General features: G+C 48.9%; 1 protein-coding gene across 1 annotated transcript; it reads left to right on the top strand.

Moving 5' to 3' along the window:
* Positions 1–6158: 6158 nt before the first annotated feature.
* GUCA1B (guanylate cyclase activator 1B) lies at positions 6159–15780 on the top strand. Its single transcript, XM_024766358.1, has 4 exons — positions 6159–6457; positions 12803–12952; positions 14377–14497; positions 15211–15780. The coding sequence occupies exons 1-4, from the start codon at positions 6251–6253 to the stop codon at positions 15336–15338; spliced, it is 606 nt and encodes a 201-aa protein (XP_024622126.1). The 5' UTR covers positions 6159–6250; the 3' UTR covers positions 15339–15780.
* The last annotated feature ends 2618 nt before the right edge of the window (positions 15781–18398 follow it).

Genomic DNA, 18398 nt, shown 5'->3' with positions numbered 1-18398 from the left:
AAACTGAGACGAAAAGGTGAAACTGATTTGTCTGAGTTCAGGTTAGTGAAGACAGAGCCTCAGAACCTAATTTTTAAAGGCTAGGATGTACTCAAATGCCCACACATTAAATGCAGACTATTCAAACCTAAAATCCAGATTTATTTCCCCTTGCACATTAGCAAAGTGTGCTACTCATTTCCCCTAAGGCTTAGAAGTAAAGAGATTGGGGGAAAATAAAGAATAAAAGATGTAAATGTGTACGAATAAAGGCAAGAAGCATAACCCACAGCGCGATCCCTGTGGTCTCAAGGCTGACATTGGTCCTGACTGTCTGAGGCAGCAACAGGAGAGTTTAAGCTCCAGCAAGGAGGGGCCTATTGGGTTATAGGAACCCTGGCATGGAGACAGTTAACCCTGGGGCTTTGCGCCAGGCCCGTCTCAGGCTCTGCAGACACAGGTTTGCTCACACGCATTTCGTTACCCCTGGAGCGAGGCTTATGGCTGAATGCCTGTGATCCCCAGGGTCCTCTTTGCAAATCCCTGCTCAATTCCTAACCCTGTCCTCCTTAAAGCCTTACTATTGTTACTCACTTCACGCTACCGTTCTCTGTGGGGTCCTAATCCTCTTTAAAACTGATATATTTATACCTCAACAGCTCAGCGGTATTTAAGGGCAGGTCATGGGCAACTGACCCACATGAAAAGCCAATTGAATTTTCGATTCCTCTGCCAGAGGCTAAATCAAGTTCTGTTTCATTCGTACGGTCTCTTGAGCACAGGTGCCCACAGCAGTGGATTGCATATGCTGTCTTCAGGTGTGATGAGATGGGGACAAGTTCGAAAAATCACTGGAGACCTCTTCCGGTGCTAAAATCCCATTATCTTTTCCCATCGACAAATATCTGCTAGGGAATTCCCTGGTGGTCCAGTGGTTAGGACTCCGCTCTTCCACCGCAGGGGGCACAGGTTCCATCCCTGGTCGGGGAACTAAGATCCTGCATGCCGCATAGTGCCGCCAAGGAACCAAAAAAAAAACAGGAAAAAAAATCTGCTAACCCAGGCATTCTCAAAGGAATCAAGAGCTGTTGTCTTGTCAAATTAAGAGTAGCACACATCAATTCAGCTCTGACCATGTGTCAAGCACTTTGCTCAGTTACTCAACAAGTCTTGTTTCTGCCAAGAATTCCTTGTTTGTGCCAAGCACTGTTCTAGGTTTTGGAAATTCTGCAGTGTGTCTGTTGAAGTCCCTCTCCTCAAGGACCTTAGATTCTAGTGAGGACGACATGCTAGGGGAAAAAATAATATAAGATCATTTCATAAGCAGTCGAGCACTGTGAAGCAAATAAAGTAGGATGATGTCAGAACTACTTCAGTAGCTCTTTGAGGTGAGGTTGGGAAGGTCCTCTCTGAGGAGGGGAGAATGTCAAGAAGGAGGCAGCCATGTGAGGGTCTGGGGAAGAGCATTCCAAGCAGCAGGACCCATCAGTGCTAAGGCCCAGTGAGTGGTGTGTCTGTGGATAGGGCAGAGCAACATGAAGATGAAGTAGGAGGATCCTGTAGTGCGTCACGGCCATGGGAAGGAGTGTGGATTTTATCCTGAGTTTCATTGGGAAGCCATGGGAGGGTTTGGAGCAGGACAGTGATAGGATCTGATTTACGCTTTAGAACACACTCCTCTGGCTGCTGGGTGTGGACTGGAAGGAGGGAGGTGTTGGGAAGGTGGGGGCAGGAAGGCCAGTTAGGACTGCTGCAGTGGACCAGTGAGAGGACGTGGCCTGGACCAGAGCTGCAGAAATGGAGGGGATGGGAAGTGGTTGGATTCAGAATAGGTTTGGAGGTGGAGCTGATGGAATGACCTACTAATAGATTGAAATGAGATCTAAGAGAAAGAAAGGATGCAGGGATGACTCCTCATTTTTGGCCTAGGCAGCTAGATAAAATGGTGATGCCGTGACTGAGGTTGAGAAGGGTTGAGGAGGGATTTGGGAAGGAAATCAGTACTTTGGCTTTGGCCTTGCTAAGTTTGTGATCTGAGTTGAGCTGTCCAGTAGACAGCTGGGCTCATGAATCTGGAATCTACAAATGGTATGTAATGTTGAGGGTGAATGAGCTCTCTGGGGAGAGCATGTGAGTAGACAGGAGAATGGTACTGAGGACAAGCCTGGGAAGCCCAAGCATGAAGAGATTTGTTTAAAAGGAGGAGGTGCTGGCAAAGGAGATGTGCAGTCAGTGAGATTGGAGTGAAATCAGACACATGTGGGTCCTTGAAACCTAAGGTGTTTGAAGGAAGAACTCACTTGGTGAGCTGTGCTGAATCTGCTGGCAGGTTGAGTAAGAAAAGTAGGTCATTGGTGACCACTGTAAAGCCTTCTCCATGGAATGATGGGGATGAGTATCCAATTGGAGTAAGTTGAGGAGAGAATAAGAAATGGAGAGGATGCAAAACAGGTTCAGTTATCTACTGCTACCTTAAAAATGCCCGACACTTCATGGCTTCGTGACAACATCTACTTTGCATGCAGATCTGCAGTTTGGGAACACTGACTGCTCCATTTGGTATCAGCTAGGGTGCTGGAAGGCCAGGCCTGGAGGCATCTACAGGTTCACTGACTCCCTCAGCCTGGTGGTTGAGGCTGACTGTCAGCTGGAAGCCCTGCGTGTGCTCTGGGCTTCCCCACAATATGGTGGCTGCATTCCCCAGGCAAGTCCCGAGGGAGAGCCAGCCACAAACCCTGTCGCCTTTGATGACCTAGTCTCGGAAGTCACATAGTGTCACTTCTGCCCATTCTCTTCGTTGAGTACCATAAAGTCCCATCCAGCTTGAAGAGAGGGAGAAATAGACTCTTCCCCTTGATGGAAGGAACATGGGAGACCAGACCTACTGCTGTGCCAGTTTCGGAAAATAACATCTTCCACAAGGGGTTTTGTTGTCACAGGAGCCAAAGTTAGGACAGTGGCTGGAGGGGAGTAGGAGTCGGCAGGGCCAGTAGATCCAGTAGGCACAGTACCTAGGGCCCACAATATTTATTTTTCTTTATTTTCTTTTTGGCTGTGTTGGGTCTTCGTTGCTGCATGCGGGCTTTATCTAGTTGCAGTGAGTGGGGGCTACTCTTCATTGCAGTGTGTGGGCTTCTCATTGCAGTGGCTTCTCGTTGTGGAGCACAGGCTCTAGGTGCGTGGGCTTCAGTAGTTGTGGCACGTGGGCTCAGTAGTTGTGGCTCGCAGGCTCTAGGGTGCAGGCTCAGTAGTTGTGGTGCATGGGCTTAGTTGCTCCGTGGCATGTGGGATCTTCCCGAACCAGGGCTCGAACCCACGTCCCCTGCATCGGCAGGCAGATTCTTAACCACTGCACCACCAGGGAAGTCCCCAGGCCCACAATATTTTTAATTTCTTTTAAGTGTTTTAATTTTCAAAACCAGAAGAAAGAATTAATATAATGCAACCTAGACTGGACTGGATTATATTCATCTTTTTACCAATGAATGATAAAATAGCACTTTTAATATTTTCTTATTTAATATTTAATTATCAATATTAATCTTGTGACCCATGAAGGCAAACGTGGGTAGGCCCAAAAAAGTCACAGTGGGATCCTGAATGTGGGATCAAGGAAGAATTTTTGTTTTGTTTAACCTTGTTTTCATAAAGGTGATATTAAAGCACATCTGCAAACGGGAATGATCCATTAGAGAAGGATAAATGGAGGGTGCAGAAGAGAAAGGGATTACTGTGGACATGAAGTGCTTGAGTAGGCAAAGGGAGGTGACATCTAGAAACCAAGTAGAGGAGCTGACGGGGAGAAGTGGGAAAGGGACGCTGCATCCATCGAACCGGGAAGAGAGGCCGGGTATGTGAGCACAGGTGCAGAGAGGTGTGTCTGCTATGGGAGGATGAGGTGGTTGTCAGATGCATCTGCTTCTCTGTGAAGTGAAGGATGTGACAAGGTCATCAGTTGAACGTGGGAGCAAGGGGAAGTTTTGCGGGCAGGAAGCGTGGTGGAAGAGTCATCTCGGGGAAAAGGGACTCAAGTCAGCAGAGGAGAGCATGCAGTACAACTGTCCGGCATTATTTGAAGTGTGTGCGGCCGTGTGATTTTCTGACTTTTTCCAGCTGTGTTCAGCCTTGGGTGCAGATGAGGTGTTAGTGCCTAATTAAGGGGATAGCTGTAGCCAGGGTCAGGTTTTGCCCAGCGAGTAGTTAGAGGGAGAGAGGGGCGCAAAGGTCAAGGTCATGGCAAGGAAATGACAAGAGTTCTGGGCCGTGCGTCAGGATAAGGAGGAAAGTGAGAATGTGACAGTTGTTAAAAAGCATAGTGATAGACGGGTTGGAAGTCTCAGCAGGGCTGGTGAGTTGCTGGAGTGAAGCTGTTAGTGTGAGTGAGTGGAAGGAGAGGCGATGACGGTGTTTGAACGTTTCAGACCATCAGTAGAGAAATTCGTGGTAGCAAGGCCTCCGGTAGACATTCTCAGACTTCACGTGCCGTGGAAGCACCTGGAGAGCTTTTTAAAACACAGACTGTGGCCCCGCAACCCCAAGTTCCAGATTCACTAGGGGAGGAGGGGCCTGAGAATCTGCATTTCTAACAGACTCCCAGATGTTGCAGCTGCTGGCCCAGGGACCACAGTGAATGGGGGCCAAGGTGGGGTGGAAGAAAAGCTCTTGGGAACTGGGGAGATAAGAACCTTTGAGGCCAGAGTGGGAGGGACCAGCTGTCCACCTGATGCTTTGGGACGAATGGTGACGTCACCAGTGAATGATGACAATATGGATAAGTATGGACAAGGTGGGAGGGTCAGACGTGGCCTCGAAGCCGCTGGCATTTCTGAGGGAGAAAAGAGGAAAGAGGAAAGGTAGAGGCAACAGCTGAACAAGGAGGAGACCAGCCTTAACCTCCAGACCCAGAGGCACGTGGGATTTGGGAGAAAAACCCATCGGCACTTGAAAGGATGACAGAGGAAGCGGGGTTCCACCTTCAGGGATGGCAAGGAAATTAGAAGAACTTTGAGAGATTAGGGACGTCTGGAGGCGGGGAGCTGAGAGAGAGAGAGAGAGAGAGAGAGAGAGAGAGAGAGAGACTGGAATGTACAAAGCAATTCAGGAATGAACATCCAGCGGGAGGCAGGCAGTGCTGCGCCTGAGATTATGAGACACACTGGAAGGACTGCCCCTAAAGTCTCAAAAAAATTAGTGCTCCAGGTTTTCTGATTACTTGGAGGTGTCATTTTTATATTCCATTAACATAAGCATGAGTATATAACTGATTCAAAAACAAATTCGCAGGACTTTCCTGGTGGTCCAGTGGTTAAGACTCCACACTTCTAACGCAGGGGATGCAGGTTTGATCCGTGGTTGGGGAGCTAGGATCCTGCATGCCGAGCGGCACGGCTAAAATAAATAAAAATAATTTTCAAAACCAAATTCGCATGAACCTTTAATATAAAAGTAAGAGCCTTCAGAGGTAAGTTAAGCCACGCTCCCAGATCCTTCCCATATGTTTATACTTTGGAGAAAAAGTGGGAAGAGCCCTGCTGATAGGTCTTGGATGAAGGGTGTAGGAGGGAAGTATCTGTACTTTAAACTGGGAGATGGAGAACTTCCAAGACTCAAGGGTGTGATCTGTAAAGGAGCTTCAGATATCGTGCTGGGCACTGAGTTAGCCTGGGGACAGAGGTGCTCACCCAGAGCCCTTCGCATCATATATCCTGCTGCTTCTCATTAGGCCAAGTGAAGGGCGAGCCCCAGCCCACCAGTAATTCTGTTTTATGGGCTAGGAGTTGGCCTTGCTTCCTCTCTGGACTTCAGAGTCTCCTGTATCTCCAAGACGGGCCTCCCTGGAGCAGCATGGTGCCCAACGGAAAGGGACAGGGAGCACGTGTGAGATGGAAGGGTCTCAGCCTGTCTTCCCAACTCCCACTCCATCTGCCTACCTCTCAGTGTAATCCCCTTCTCCCTCTTCAGAATCTGCCCGGCAGCTTAGTTGAGTGGTTGATGAGACTAAAGGGAGGGGTGAGGCTGGGGGAGCTTAGCTGACTGGAGGTCAGACCTTCCAGGGGAATCTTCTAATGATCTTAGGGCGCTTAGCTGGCCTGGTCCCGCCCCCTCGCTGCCAGCCCCCTGCACTGCCCATCCTGTTCTGTTGGCTAGGAGATGATGAAGAGCCTGGCTAAGAGGAGGAAAGGGAGGAAGAGGGCCCTCGCCTAAGGAATCCATTGGCAGAAGCCCGGGAGGAAGCACAGACCCTTGCTCACTGACGTCCCCGGGAGCCAGGATGGGGCAGCAGTTCAGCGGGGAGGAGGCACAGGAGAACGGCGTGCTGGACGTGGCGGAGCTGCAGGAGTGGTACAGGAAGTTCCTGGAGGAGTGCCCCAGCGGCACGCTCTTCTTGCACGAGTTTAAGAGCTTCTTCAAGGTCGCGGGCAACGAGGAGGCCTCCCAGTATGTAGAGGGCATGTTCCGAGCTTTCGACAAGAACGGGGTAAGGCGCCCTGAGGGGGAGGACGGATGGCTCAGGTCTCATCCCGGTGCTAAAGGAGCACCCTCAGTGGGAGCTCAGTTCCCCAGTTCTCCTGCTCTTCCTCTGCTCTTCGTTTCTCTCCATCCTCTCTCGCCTTTTCTGTCTCACTGTTTCCCCAAACTCTTCTCCCCATCATTCCTCTTTCCGTCTTCTCTTCCTCCCATCCACCTCTCCGCTCTCATGTGACTGGCCTTCCTGAGAGCTGAGGGGAGACTCTGCAGAAAGGCGCACGGCCCAGCCCTCTCTGCGTGTATTTATGGACAGGGCTCCGTAGCCGGAGGACCTGGTTTTTCGCACCCACCAGAGCACCCCTCGCTGTAAAGATAAGGGGCTCCAGAGCTGCCCTAAATGGGCGGAGCTATCTTGGAACAGGTCGTGAGCGCCCCCTTGTTGGGGTCCTTCGAATTGAGACCGGTCAGCTCTTCCCAGCCAGAAAGCTGGAGGAGGCTCCTTCCTGGACTTGGAAGTTGGACGGATTATTGCAAAAGCCCCTTTTTACTCTTCAAGCCATAAAAGAGGCCATGAAATCATCCATCCGCAGGGTTTCTTCCAGCCCTTGGATGGCACCAGGAGCTAAGAAGATAATATATTTTGTAAATGCGCACCTGGGAATTGAATTCAAACATTGAAATCCCTTCATTACTTAAGGCCATCCAGTCCAGCGCCTCCGCAGTACTTTAAACCATTAGGTTTGCCTCAAATACCTATTTCAGTTCCCCAAATTGAGGGGGAGGTGGGTTGGACCTAGATAATTAATCTGGAGAAAGCGGTGGGTATCCCACTTCTTTGTAGGGGGAGAGCTTCATTTTCTAGAGAGAGTCACTGGGAACGCTTCTTCGGGTCCCAAACTGACCCTGGTACCGGTCAGTGCACATCTCCTCATCGCCTGTAGGGGGCGGGAGGGCGGGGTCAGCGTCATTCTCTGCAACAGAAACCTCCTTGGAGATGAACCCTATCTCGGGGCCCAGAGTGAGCTTCAGCCTTCTCAAAGCTCCTCTCCATAGGTGCCTCTGAGGCAGCAGCAGCCCTGGGAGGGAACAGGCAGAGGTTGTTATTCCAAATTCAGTGAATTGATTGACCAAGATCATATACTCAGGGGTCCTGAGTTCCAGGCAAGTGCTCCTGCCCAGAAGGCAGTTTGTTGGGTTTTTTTCAGAGAGAAAATAATTTTTCTAAGTGTTGAATGTCACAAGAAAAGTAAATAAATAGATTATATATAGCAAGAGTCACTATCATAGATTTATCAATCTTCCTCAAATTCATTTAAAATTCAGTATAATAACAATTCAAGATCTCAAAGGGATTATGAAGCCCCTGGGAATAATATGGCTGACCTCTTATACCTAACTCCTATAAATCAGCATATAATATTCATCAATTGTTTTTAAAATAACCTTTTAATTTTGGTATGATTTAAAATTTACAGAAAAATTATAATAGTGCAGTTAATTCCCATGTACAACTTATCCAAATTCTCCAACTGTTTACATTTTGCCTCATTTGCTTTACCATTCTCTCCGTGTAATGTATTATGTATTTATGTATATATACATACACATAATATATACATATATGTGTATATTGTGCATATAAATACATATTTTTTAGAGAAAATTATAGACATCACAACCTTTTACCCAAGTATTCTAGTGTGTATTTTCTAAGACCAAGGGCATTCTCTTAACCTAATAAGTGATCAAATCAGGAAATTCAACAGTAATAAATTCTGTTATCTAATCGACAATCCATATTCAAGTTTGGTCAATTGTCCTGGTGATATCCATTATAACCTTTTTTTTTTTTTTCATTTGATCACACATTGCATTTACTTGTCCTGTCTCTTTCTTAGCCTTTAATTTGGAAACTTTAATCTCAGCTTTTCTTTATCTTATTTGACTCTGACATTTTCAAAGACTGCAGACCAGTGATTTGGGTTCGTCCCTTGTTGCCTCGTGATGAGATTCAGGTTACCCTTCTGGCAGAAATGCCCCAAAAGAGATGCTGTGTCCTCCTGAGTGCATCATGTCAGGGGGCACATGACGTTGGTTTGTCCCATTAGTGGAGTGGTTCACTTCGATCACTTGGATACATGGTGTTCTGCCAGGTTCCACCACTGTAAAGTGACTATTTTTCCTTTGTAATTTATAAGCATCTTATAGGGAGATACTTTGAGACTAAGTAAATTTCCTGTTGCTCATCAAGTGCTTATCCCCTGGGTTTGGCCTCAGCTGATAATTTTGTAACTCCACCGTCCCTTCTCTATTTATTACTTGGCCTCCTGCTGTAAGGAAGAGCATTCCAGGCAGGTGTTTTCAGCTCCTCTGTCAGGGACTGAGCCTTCTTTCTTTTCTTTTCCCACTTTGTGTCTCCAAACCTCCACCCGGCTCCACTTTCCACCTTGGCACAGTCTTTGTATCAGCAAGTCTTGTTTCTAGGCAGTTGGTCTGAGATTTCTGGGGCAAATAAAATCAAAAGAGCTCATAGATCTTGCTCACACATCAAAATCTGAGGTGGTGGAAACAGGGTTTTGGTGGAGGCAAGGAGGTAGGAGTACCTGGTCTCTGCTGCTGCTACGCCCCCTCCTGGTGGTAGTAGTAACACTCGTCTCTGGTGCTTGCCTGTGATACACTGGATGGAAGAAAAGGGAGGATGAAGCTCAAATGTCCTTCGGGATCCTTATGTAAGGAGTGTTGGGGGTCAGGGTTGGTTCACCAGTGCAGCCCGTTCAGGGAGAAACGACGCAGGTAATCCCACAGAGCAGATCACATTCCTGTCACTTCTGCTCCAGCTCTTGAGTAGACAGGCATTTCCATCATCTTGGGCCCCTGTGAGTAATTGAAGCTGATGAGAGCTTGTGTGCAGTTCATGAGATTAGCCCCAGCTGGAAGCTTTCCAGAGCTGGTCCGGGGGTAGGTGTTTTTTTAAAAATTTTTTTCTATTTCTTTTTTTATTTATTTTTATTTTATTTATTTATTTTTGTCTGTGATGGGTCTTCATTGTTGCGTGCGGGCTTTCTCTAGTTGTGGCGAGCAGGGGCTACTCTTTGTTGCGGTGTGCAGGCTTCTCATTGCGGCAGCTTCTCTTGTTGCGGAGCACAGGCTCTAGGCATGCGGGCTTCAGTAGTTGTGGCACATGGGCTCAGTAGTTGTGGCTCGTGGGCTCTAGAGCACAGGCTCAGTAGTTTGGCGCACGGGCTTGGTTGCTCCGTGGCATGTGGGATCTTCCCTGACCAGGGCTCGAACCCGTGCCCCTTGCCTTGGCAGGCAGATTCTAAACCACTGTGCCACCAGGGAAGTCCCTAGGGTGGGGGGGTTTGAAGTAAACTCGCAGGGGAGATCACTTGTCAGGAAGGGGCTGCTCTACAGTGGGCCTCAGGTAAGGCGAGGGGTCTTTGTGGAAACCGTATCATGGTGAGACAGGATGTTATGAGAACAGAAGGTTCTAGACAAAGAATGTGGGGGAATCTAGAGATCTGGAGAGTAGGGATTTGTCCGTGGTTTTTTGTTTGTTGTTCTCCCCTTGGTGCTAGACACCAGGTTCATTTTGTAGACAGTAATAGACCTTGTATGGAGTAAGACATTTCTCCCAACCTGATGAACTGGAGAAGGCATGTAGCTTGAAAGGCTCTGCCACTTGCTGGGTTGGAATTTCTTGGGCAACTTATTCAACCTCTGAGTCTCTGTTTCCTCATTCATAACACGGGGATGACAGACCTGAGGGAGATGATGTATGTAAAACATGATCCCTACCAGCCTTTTTTTTTTTTTTGCGGTACGCGGGCCTCTCACTATGGTGGCCTCTCCTGTTGCAGAGCACAGGCTCCAGACACGCAGGCTCAGCAGCCATGGCTCACGGGCCCTGCCGCTCCGCGGCATGTGGGATCCTCCCGGACCAGGGCACGAACCCGCGTCCCCTGAATCGGCAGGCGGACTCAACCACTGCGCCACCAGGGAAGCCCCCTACCAGCCATTTTGCACACATTTTCCTACCCAATTCTTATTTTAAAAGAAACCTAACATCTATTTTTAGTAAGCTTAATAGCAATTACTAATGAAATAGCCTTTTAAAGAACAACCAATTATCACATTGTACACCTTAATCTTACACAGAGTTCCTTAAAAGGCTATTTTGCAATTATTACCTCAGTAGAGCTGGGGAAGAAAAACTGGACACAAGCCAAATAACCTTCAGTGAGCAAACAGAAAGCAAACTAGGGACCATTCATACATGGTGCACCATGCAGTAATAAAAAGGAAGGAACTGTTGATGCATGCAGTGACTGAGATGAATCTCCAGGGCATTGTGCTGAGTGAAAAAAAGAGTTACACATTATATGATTCTATTTATATACCATTCTCAAAGTGAAAATATTACTGTGATGGAGAACAGATCAGTGGTTGTCAAGTGTTACGGTTGGGGGAAAGATCTGACCCTTTAGAGGTAACACAGGAGAGTTTCTTTGTGTTGAGAGTTATTCGTATCTACACGTGATAAAATTTTGTAGAACAAGTGGGGAGGGGCAACTCAGGGGTAGGGGATTAAGTGGAACAAACTATTACATATGAAGTAAGCTACAAGGATATACTGTACAACACAGGGAATATAGCCAATACTGTGTGCTCCAATAAATGGAGCATAATCTTTAAAAATTATCAATCACTGTATTGCACACCTGGAATTTATATAATATTGTACCTCAACTATATTTCAATTAAAAAATTCATAGAGGGGCTTCCCTGGTGGCGCAGTGGTTAAGAGTTCGCCTGCCAATGCAGGGGGCACAGGTTCGAGCCCTGGTCCGGGAAGATCCTACATGCCGTGGAGCAACGAAGCTTGTGCGCCACAACTACTGAGCCCGCGTGCTGCAACTATTGAAGCCGCGCACTTATAGCCCGTGCTCTGCAACAAGAGAAGCCACCGCAGTAGCCCCTGCTCACCACAACTAGAGAAAGCCCACGCGCAGCAACGAAGACCCAACTCAGCCAAAAAAAAAAAAAGACTACTGGTGTGGGGCGAGGAACACCAGCAACTGCTAAGAATCTACCCTACAGAAATTACCAGAGACATAAGAAAAAATACATATGCACAAAGATGTTCATTGTGTCACATAAAATATCAAACCCATGTTCAGCAAGAGGGACTTCCCAGTATTCCTCTGAAAAAGAAGAAGAAAATGTATGATTTAAAATAATTTTGAAGGCATGGGAAATTTTTAAATAAAAATCCAGGAACTAAAATTATAGCTACAGTCTAACCTCAATTAGGTAAATACATTGTGAGGAGTGTGGAGGACCAGAAGGAATTATATAAAGGATGTTGAATAAAACTCTTCAGGTAGGCTCATCTTATTTTCTTGGTTTTTTATTAGGCTTTTTCTGTTTCCCTCATTTGGGGCCGTGTTCTTCTGTTGCTCAAACCTTGCCCGCCCAGGCATCCCTTGAACCGGGGCTGAGTGACCTGACCCAGTGGGACAGTCGGGCTTTGGGCCAGCAATGCCATTTCTGATTACAAAGTCATGGGTGCCACCACAATGAGAAGCCTGCGCACCTCAACGAAAAGCAGCCCCTGCTCGTCGCAACGAGAGAAAGCCCGCGCGCAGCAATGAAGACCCAACACAGCCAAAAATAAATAAATAAAATAAATTAAAAATTTTTTTAATTTATATTAAAAAAAACAAAGTCATGGGAATGACAGACACTCCTGGGAAAGATGACAATTCCAATTTTTGATTTGGAGGGCTGAGATCCTGACCCTGAAATACGTGAGGTCCTGCTTTCTAATTTCCTGTCAAAACTATGTTAGTCTGAAATTCAGACTTAATCATTTCTTCATTGATTCATAAATATTTATGAGACTCTGGGTGGAAGCGGCATTGTGCTAAGCATGGAGGAGGGATAAAAGCAATGTAAACCCCTCTCCTTTCTCCCGGAGCATAGACTGTAGCTAGAGAATGAGACACACGAAACACTTAAGGGTAGAATAGATGGTGGGTGCTGGGAGTGTCGGAAGAGGGAGAGGGAGATCATTGTGGCTGAAGTGGTGTGAGAAGGAAGGCTTGCTTCCTGGAGGAGGGGACCCTTGAGTTGAGCCTTGAAGGACAGATAGGAGTGGGTGAGCATGGAGACTGGGAGTAGATCCCAGGGCAGAGAATAACACAAGCACAGATGCAGAGGCACACGGAATGCAAGGAGGAGGCAAAGCCCTGAGTTTACAGGGATGGTGGCCTAGATTAGGGCTCACACCTGCGCTCCACGGAGATAGGGCAGCGGGCGGGAGGGAGCCTCACAGCTCCCACTCCCAATGCAGGACGACACCATCGACTTCCTGGAGTATGTGGCAGCCCTGAACCTTGTGCTGAGGGGCACCCTGGAGCACAAGCTGAAGTGGACCTTCAAGATCTATGACAAGGACCGCAATGGCTTCCTTGACCGCCTGGAGCTGCTGGACATCGTGGAGGTCAGTGTCTGCTCAGGGCGGGGGTGCAGGGCAGGCACCTGGGCATGTGGCCCCGCTGGGCTGTGAGTGCTGGCTGCTGAAGTGGGGGCCCCTGGGGCTGGGGGTGGGAAGGGGCATTGGAATCCTTCAGAGTGTGCTTTCCGACCACAGTGAAATTAAGCTAGAAATCAATTACAAAAAGAGAATGAGAAAATCCCCATGTGTTTGGAAATTAGGCAATCCACTTCCTAGTGCTCCATGAATCAAAACAATAATGTCACACATACACACAAAGTATTGTGAACTGAATAATAATGCAAACATAACAAAACTTGTGGAATGCAGCTAAAGCTGGACGTGCAGAAACATCGGTGGCCTTAAAATGTATATACTAGAAAGTAAGAGAGGTTGAAAATTCAATGATCCAAGAAGTCATCTCAAGAAATTAGAAATAAGTAAATTAAGGCCAAAGAAAGCAGAAGGAAAGAACTAATAAAAAGCAGAAATTAATGAAACAGAACACAAATGCATAAGGAAAGTCAACAAAAGCAAAAGTTGTTTTTCTGAAAAGACTAACAAAGCTGATTGACTACTAGCAAGGGGTAAAAAAAAGTACTACAGCTCAGACTCTGCACGCCACCTGCGTTAGCCTGTTACTCCCCAGAACTGCACTCAGACCCTGCACGCACCTGCGTTAGCCTGTTACTCCCCAGAACTGCACTCCGAGGAGGGGATTGTTGGTCCACTTTACAGATAAGGAGATCAGCCCGTGGAGGTTGTGTGGTTTGCCCAAGTTCATCCACCAGGAGGTGCTGGGCTGCCTGTAACCCCTGAGCCTCCCAGCACCGTTAGTGGGGCCTGCTTTGGGCCAGGCGCTGCACTGGGCACGGGGGACCCAGAAGGCACACCTCTGTCCTCAGAGCCCCAACCAAGGACTAAGGATAACCCTCACATTTGTCTGTCTCTTCCCCGTTTCACTTCCAAACGTTGCCTCATTGCCAGAAACAGGGCAAGGGAGACACCTGTGCTTTTCCCTCTCCCGTCATCCTATTTCACACCCATACACACACATCTATAAATATACTAAAATCTCTTTTCCTCTCTGAATCTCCATTTCTTCCTCTGTAGTGTGGAGTTTAGACCATCACTGTGCCGTCCACATCCCTCCTTAAAGGTTTTGGGTGTCAGCTGTGACACTCACAGTGGAAATGCCAAAGGCGTGGGGCAGAGGCAGTGTGTGAAGCCGGGAACTCCTCAGTTCGAATTAGGCCAATGGGACCCTGAGGGAACAATGGGACCCACGGGTCACTTTTAATTTGGTCCCGTGGTCCTCAGATGAACAGACTGGGGGGCAGCGCTGGGGACAAGCTGCCAAGGTATGTGGGTCCTGGGGAGAGGGCAGGGTGTGCAGGGTCTTGTGGATACCGCCGGGTTCTCTCCCACAGTCCATCTACAAGCTGAAGAAAGCCTGCAGGCTGGAGATGGAGGCTGAGTGGCAAGGCAAGCTGCTCACACCTGAGGAGGTTGTGGACAGGATCTTCCTTCTGGTGGATGAGAACGGAGATGGTAATGGGCAGAGAGGATGGTGGGGCGGGTGGCGGGCACGGCACCCATCCTGGATCACCCCACTTTCTATCCATGTGACCTTAGGCGAGGCCCTTCACCTCCTGACAGTGAGATGGGTGTAGAGGGGAATACCTAAACTAACAAGGGTGTCACTAGCATGTGAGGTTTGTAAGAGTGATTAAAACTCCTGTGGGAGTTGCTGATGGAGGCCAGGCAAGCGCAGTGGAAGAAGAGAAGCTTTGGAGTCGGGCAGACCAGGGAGCTACATTTACCCTCTCAGCCTGGTCTCAGTTTCCTCACCTGGAAAATGGGGCTAAGAACGGTTGAAAGGAAAAAATGGGGTCATGTACTTAAGAGCCAGCTACTTGGGCTCTCCTCGCCGTAGCTCAGAGCCAGAGCCCCAGCCCCAGGCTGCACAGGGAGGCGGCTGGCTGGGAACACACCCAGAAGAGCCCTCAAGAGCATTCTGAGGGTACCGCGGGCAGAAGTAAAACTTAAACTCACTTGCAAATAAAGTCCTTTAAAGAAACCCTTGAAGGTTCCAGGTGACTCCTGGAGAATCAGGGAATCGACAAGGCCCAAGCTTAGGCCCTGAGGCTGCAGGCTCATCTGTGTACAAGGTGTAGGCGCACCCAAGCAGAGAAGGCCTCAACTCTCACGCCCACCCCACTTCTTCCATCCCCCTGTGACCGTCTCTCCTACCCCTCGTGCAGGCCAGCTGTCCCTGAGTGAGTTCATTGAAGGCGCCCGTCGTGACAGGTGGGTGATGAAGATGCTGCAGATGGACGTCAATCCCGGTAGCTGGATCTCTCAGCAAAGGCGGAGAAGTGCCATGTTCTGAGGGCTCTGGGGTCCTGGGAGCCCTCCAAGACTCCAGGCTCACCAGGTTTCCAGAGCAGTGGGAGGGTCCCTGGCTCAGCCTGCTTATGCCCACTCGTATCCTGGCTTGGACTTCCCGGCATCCCCTGTGCAGGGGGTGGGGCTGAGTGGGGAAGGGAGGGGCCGTTGGTCTCAAGTGGCCAACAGGACCCGGTCCATTGGGAGGATTCACAGGGTGGTGAAGGGAACAGGCTTCCTCTCCCCCTTCAGCTGCTCCTGGGAAAGCTAGGCCTTGGCTAGGTGGTTGTGGGGTTTCCACAAATTCCTACATGGTTCATAGCTGGAAGCAGGGAAAACTGAGGGGTAGGGGTTCCATAGATGAAATTAGCAATGAGAATGCCCACCCAGTGTGAAACTGACTAGTAGAAGGGTGGGGCTGGCAGGTGTTGTTGACTCTGAAGAAAAGGTAGAAGGGATGGATAATAATCGGGGAGAAGGGATGGATAATAATTACATCACCCCAGGATCCTGAGGAATGTTCATGGGAGGACTCTTGCCTCTTCCTCTACAAGTTGTCCTTGCCAAGGGTGTCAGGAAGGAAACTTGCAACAAGTAAGGCCATGGTCTTCCTGCCCTTGGAGGGGGTCAGCTGTGCTTAAAGGGGCTGTTTCAGCTCTGCCCTGGTGCTGCTCCCCCAGCCCCTGCTGCCAACCCCTCCCAACCCTCCTCTCCCCCTCCCTACCCCCCATCCCTCACACTCACCTCTCCAACCCCCGCCCCCAGAATGGACCCTCCACAATTCCCCATCACAGGCCCACAAGCCAAATGTGTCTCCTTAAAGGATGGAGAAAACTTTACTCTGTCTCTGGAGAGAACTGGGGCCTGCCAACCTGGGTTCTAGGCCAGGCTTTGCCTCCAACTGCTGTGTGACCCAAGACGGCCATTTCTTTTCCCTAACCTTGGTGTCTCATCTGCACGGTGAGCAGGTTGGGCTAGACAAGCAGTTTTCAGATTATTATTTTTTTAGATGTGGAATTCTTTTGGCCGCACTGCACAGCTTGTAGGATCTTAGTTCCCCGACCGGGGATTGAACCCAGGCCCTCGGCACTGAGAGCGTGGAGTCCTAACAACTGGACCGTGAGGGAATTCTCTAGACGTGCAATTACTTTTGTTATACAAACTCTATGTGCAACCCCAGTACATAAACTAGATTAAAAGGCAGTCACTCTGGGGCTTCCCTGGTGGCGCAGTGGTTAAGAATCCGCCTGCCAATGCGGGGGACACGGGTTCGAGCCCTGGTCCGGGAAGATCCCACATGCCGTGGAGCAATTAAACCCGTGCACCACAACTACTGAGCCTGCGCTCTAGAGCTCACGAGCCACAACTACTGAAGCCCACGCGCCTAGAGCCTGCGCTCTGCAACAAGAGAAGCCACCGCAATGAGAAGCCAGCACACCACAACGAAGAGTAGTCCCCGCTTGCCATAACGAGAGAAAGCCCGCGCGCAGCAACGAAGATCCAACGCAGCCGTAAATAAATAAATAAATAAATAAATTTATTTATTTAAAAAAGAATCCGCCTGCCAATGCAGGGGACATGGGTTCAAGCCTTGGTCCGGCAAGATCCCACATGCCACGGGGCAACTAAGCCCGTGCGCCACAACTACTGAGCAGCGAAGAGTAGCCTCCTCTCGCTACAACTAGAGAAAGCGTGCATGCAGCAACGAAGACCCAACGCAGCCAAACATAAATAAATAAAAGGCAGTCACTCTGGTTGCATGGGGTGCCGAGGAACTCAGAAAAGGAACTCATGTGACTAGATATGTTTGTGTGTTGTATGAAGAATAAAACTAACTTGTAGAGCCTGTGATTTCATGGGCATTATATTCACATAAAGTTTCCTTTAGAAACAAATAAGGTAAAAAAAATAGTTGATTAAAAAATAATAGTAATCCAGCTGGGACACAGATATGCCCCAAATCATGAAGATGGTATGTGAATGAGGTTGGGGATATGTCCCAGTTCTATCCAAATACCCTCCCAGCTTTGACCTCCAGGATTTCCCAAGAGGCAGCCACCAAGAGAAGCAGCAGAAATGTCAACTCCCTTTTTTTCCAGGTTGCCCCAGGCATTGAGCTCCACCTTCCCTCCATGTCTGTGCTCAGGCTGGCGGCCCCCGGCTGACTTCCCAGTCTGAAGTGGTTCACGTGATGGACAGGACGGTGTGAGCGAAACACATCCTCTCCTCCCCGCCCAGGGGGCTCTCTGCAAGCTGGGGATTTACCCCCCTTTCCGCTTGTTTGCTCCTTCCCACCCCTGGATTTTTTTTTACTCCCTGAACTTCCCCCACACCCCACTGAAGCGAAGACTCAAAGTTCAGAATGATAGAGCATCTTTGAAAGAATGGTCATAACTGCTCCAGCCTATGTCTCTCCCCAGGTTCTTGGACAGGTGTTCCTAAAGTTGGGGTGTGCAAAGAATGGGGATAGAGCCCATCTATAACAGACTATTCCACTTCCCAACTGGCTGTCAGGTATCACTGCAGCAAGAGGGATTTCGGCTAGATCAGGGATGGTCAGGACACTTGCCATAAACAATTGAGTCATAATCCTGTGGGGAACCCACCATGTGCCACCAAGGGGCCAGCAGGGGAAGAACGAGGGTGTTGTGCAGTCACTTCTGAATAAATATGGATTTCCTCTGGATAAAGGAGCGCTGTCTATAGTATCATATTTTATTATAATGATGCTTGGCCTGTGAGTTCTTTGAAGATGAGAACTGTCGTCTTCTTTGCACGTCTAACATCTAGCATTAATACAAAGTAGGTGTTCGATAAACGCTTGTTGAAGGGAGGAACGAATCAACACAGACCACACAAGTACGCTCTGGGATGCTGGGGGCAGGATGGGTGTGTGATACAGCACCCAGATGGAGGCCGCAGCCACCAGATCTGTGTGATCCCATTAGAGTCCCGGGAAAGCCCACCTCTGCAACAAAGCTTCTCTGTCCAGAAGAGCGTGGAACTGGAGAAGCTCAGTAGAAGAGCTGGTAGAAGCTGGGAGAGGGGCCAGAAGGGGCTGGGG

The sequence above is a fragment of the Neophocaena asiaeorientalis genome, unplaced genomic scaffold (assembly GCF_003031525.2).
Source record: "Neophocaena asiaeorientalis asiaeorientalis breed wild unplaced genomic scaffold, Neophocaena_asiaeorientalis_V1.1 scaffold46, whole genome shotgun sequence".
NCBI lineage: Eukaryota > Metazoa > Chordata > Mammalia > Artiodactyla > Phocoenidae > Neophocaena > Neophocaena asiaeorientalis.
This window is presented reverse-complemented; position numbering and strand designations above follow the sequence as displayed.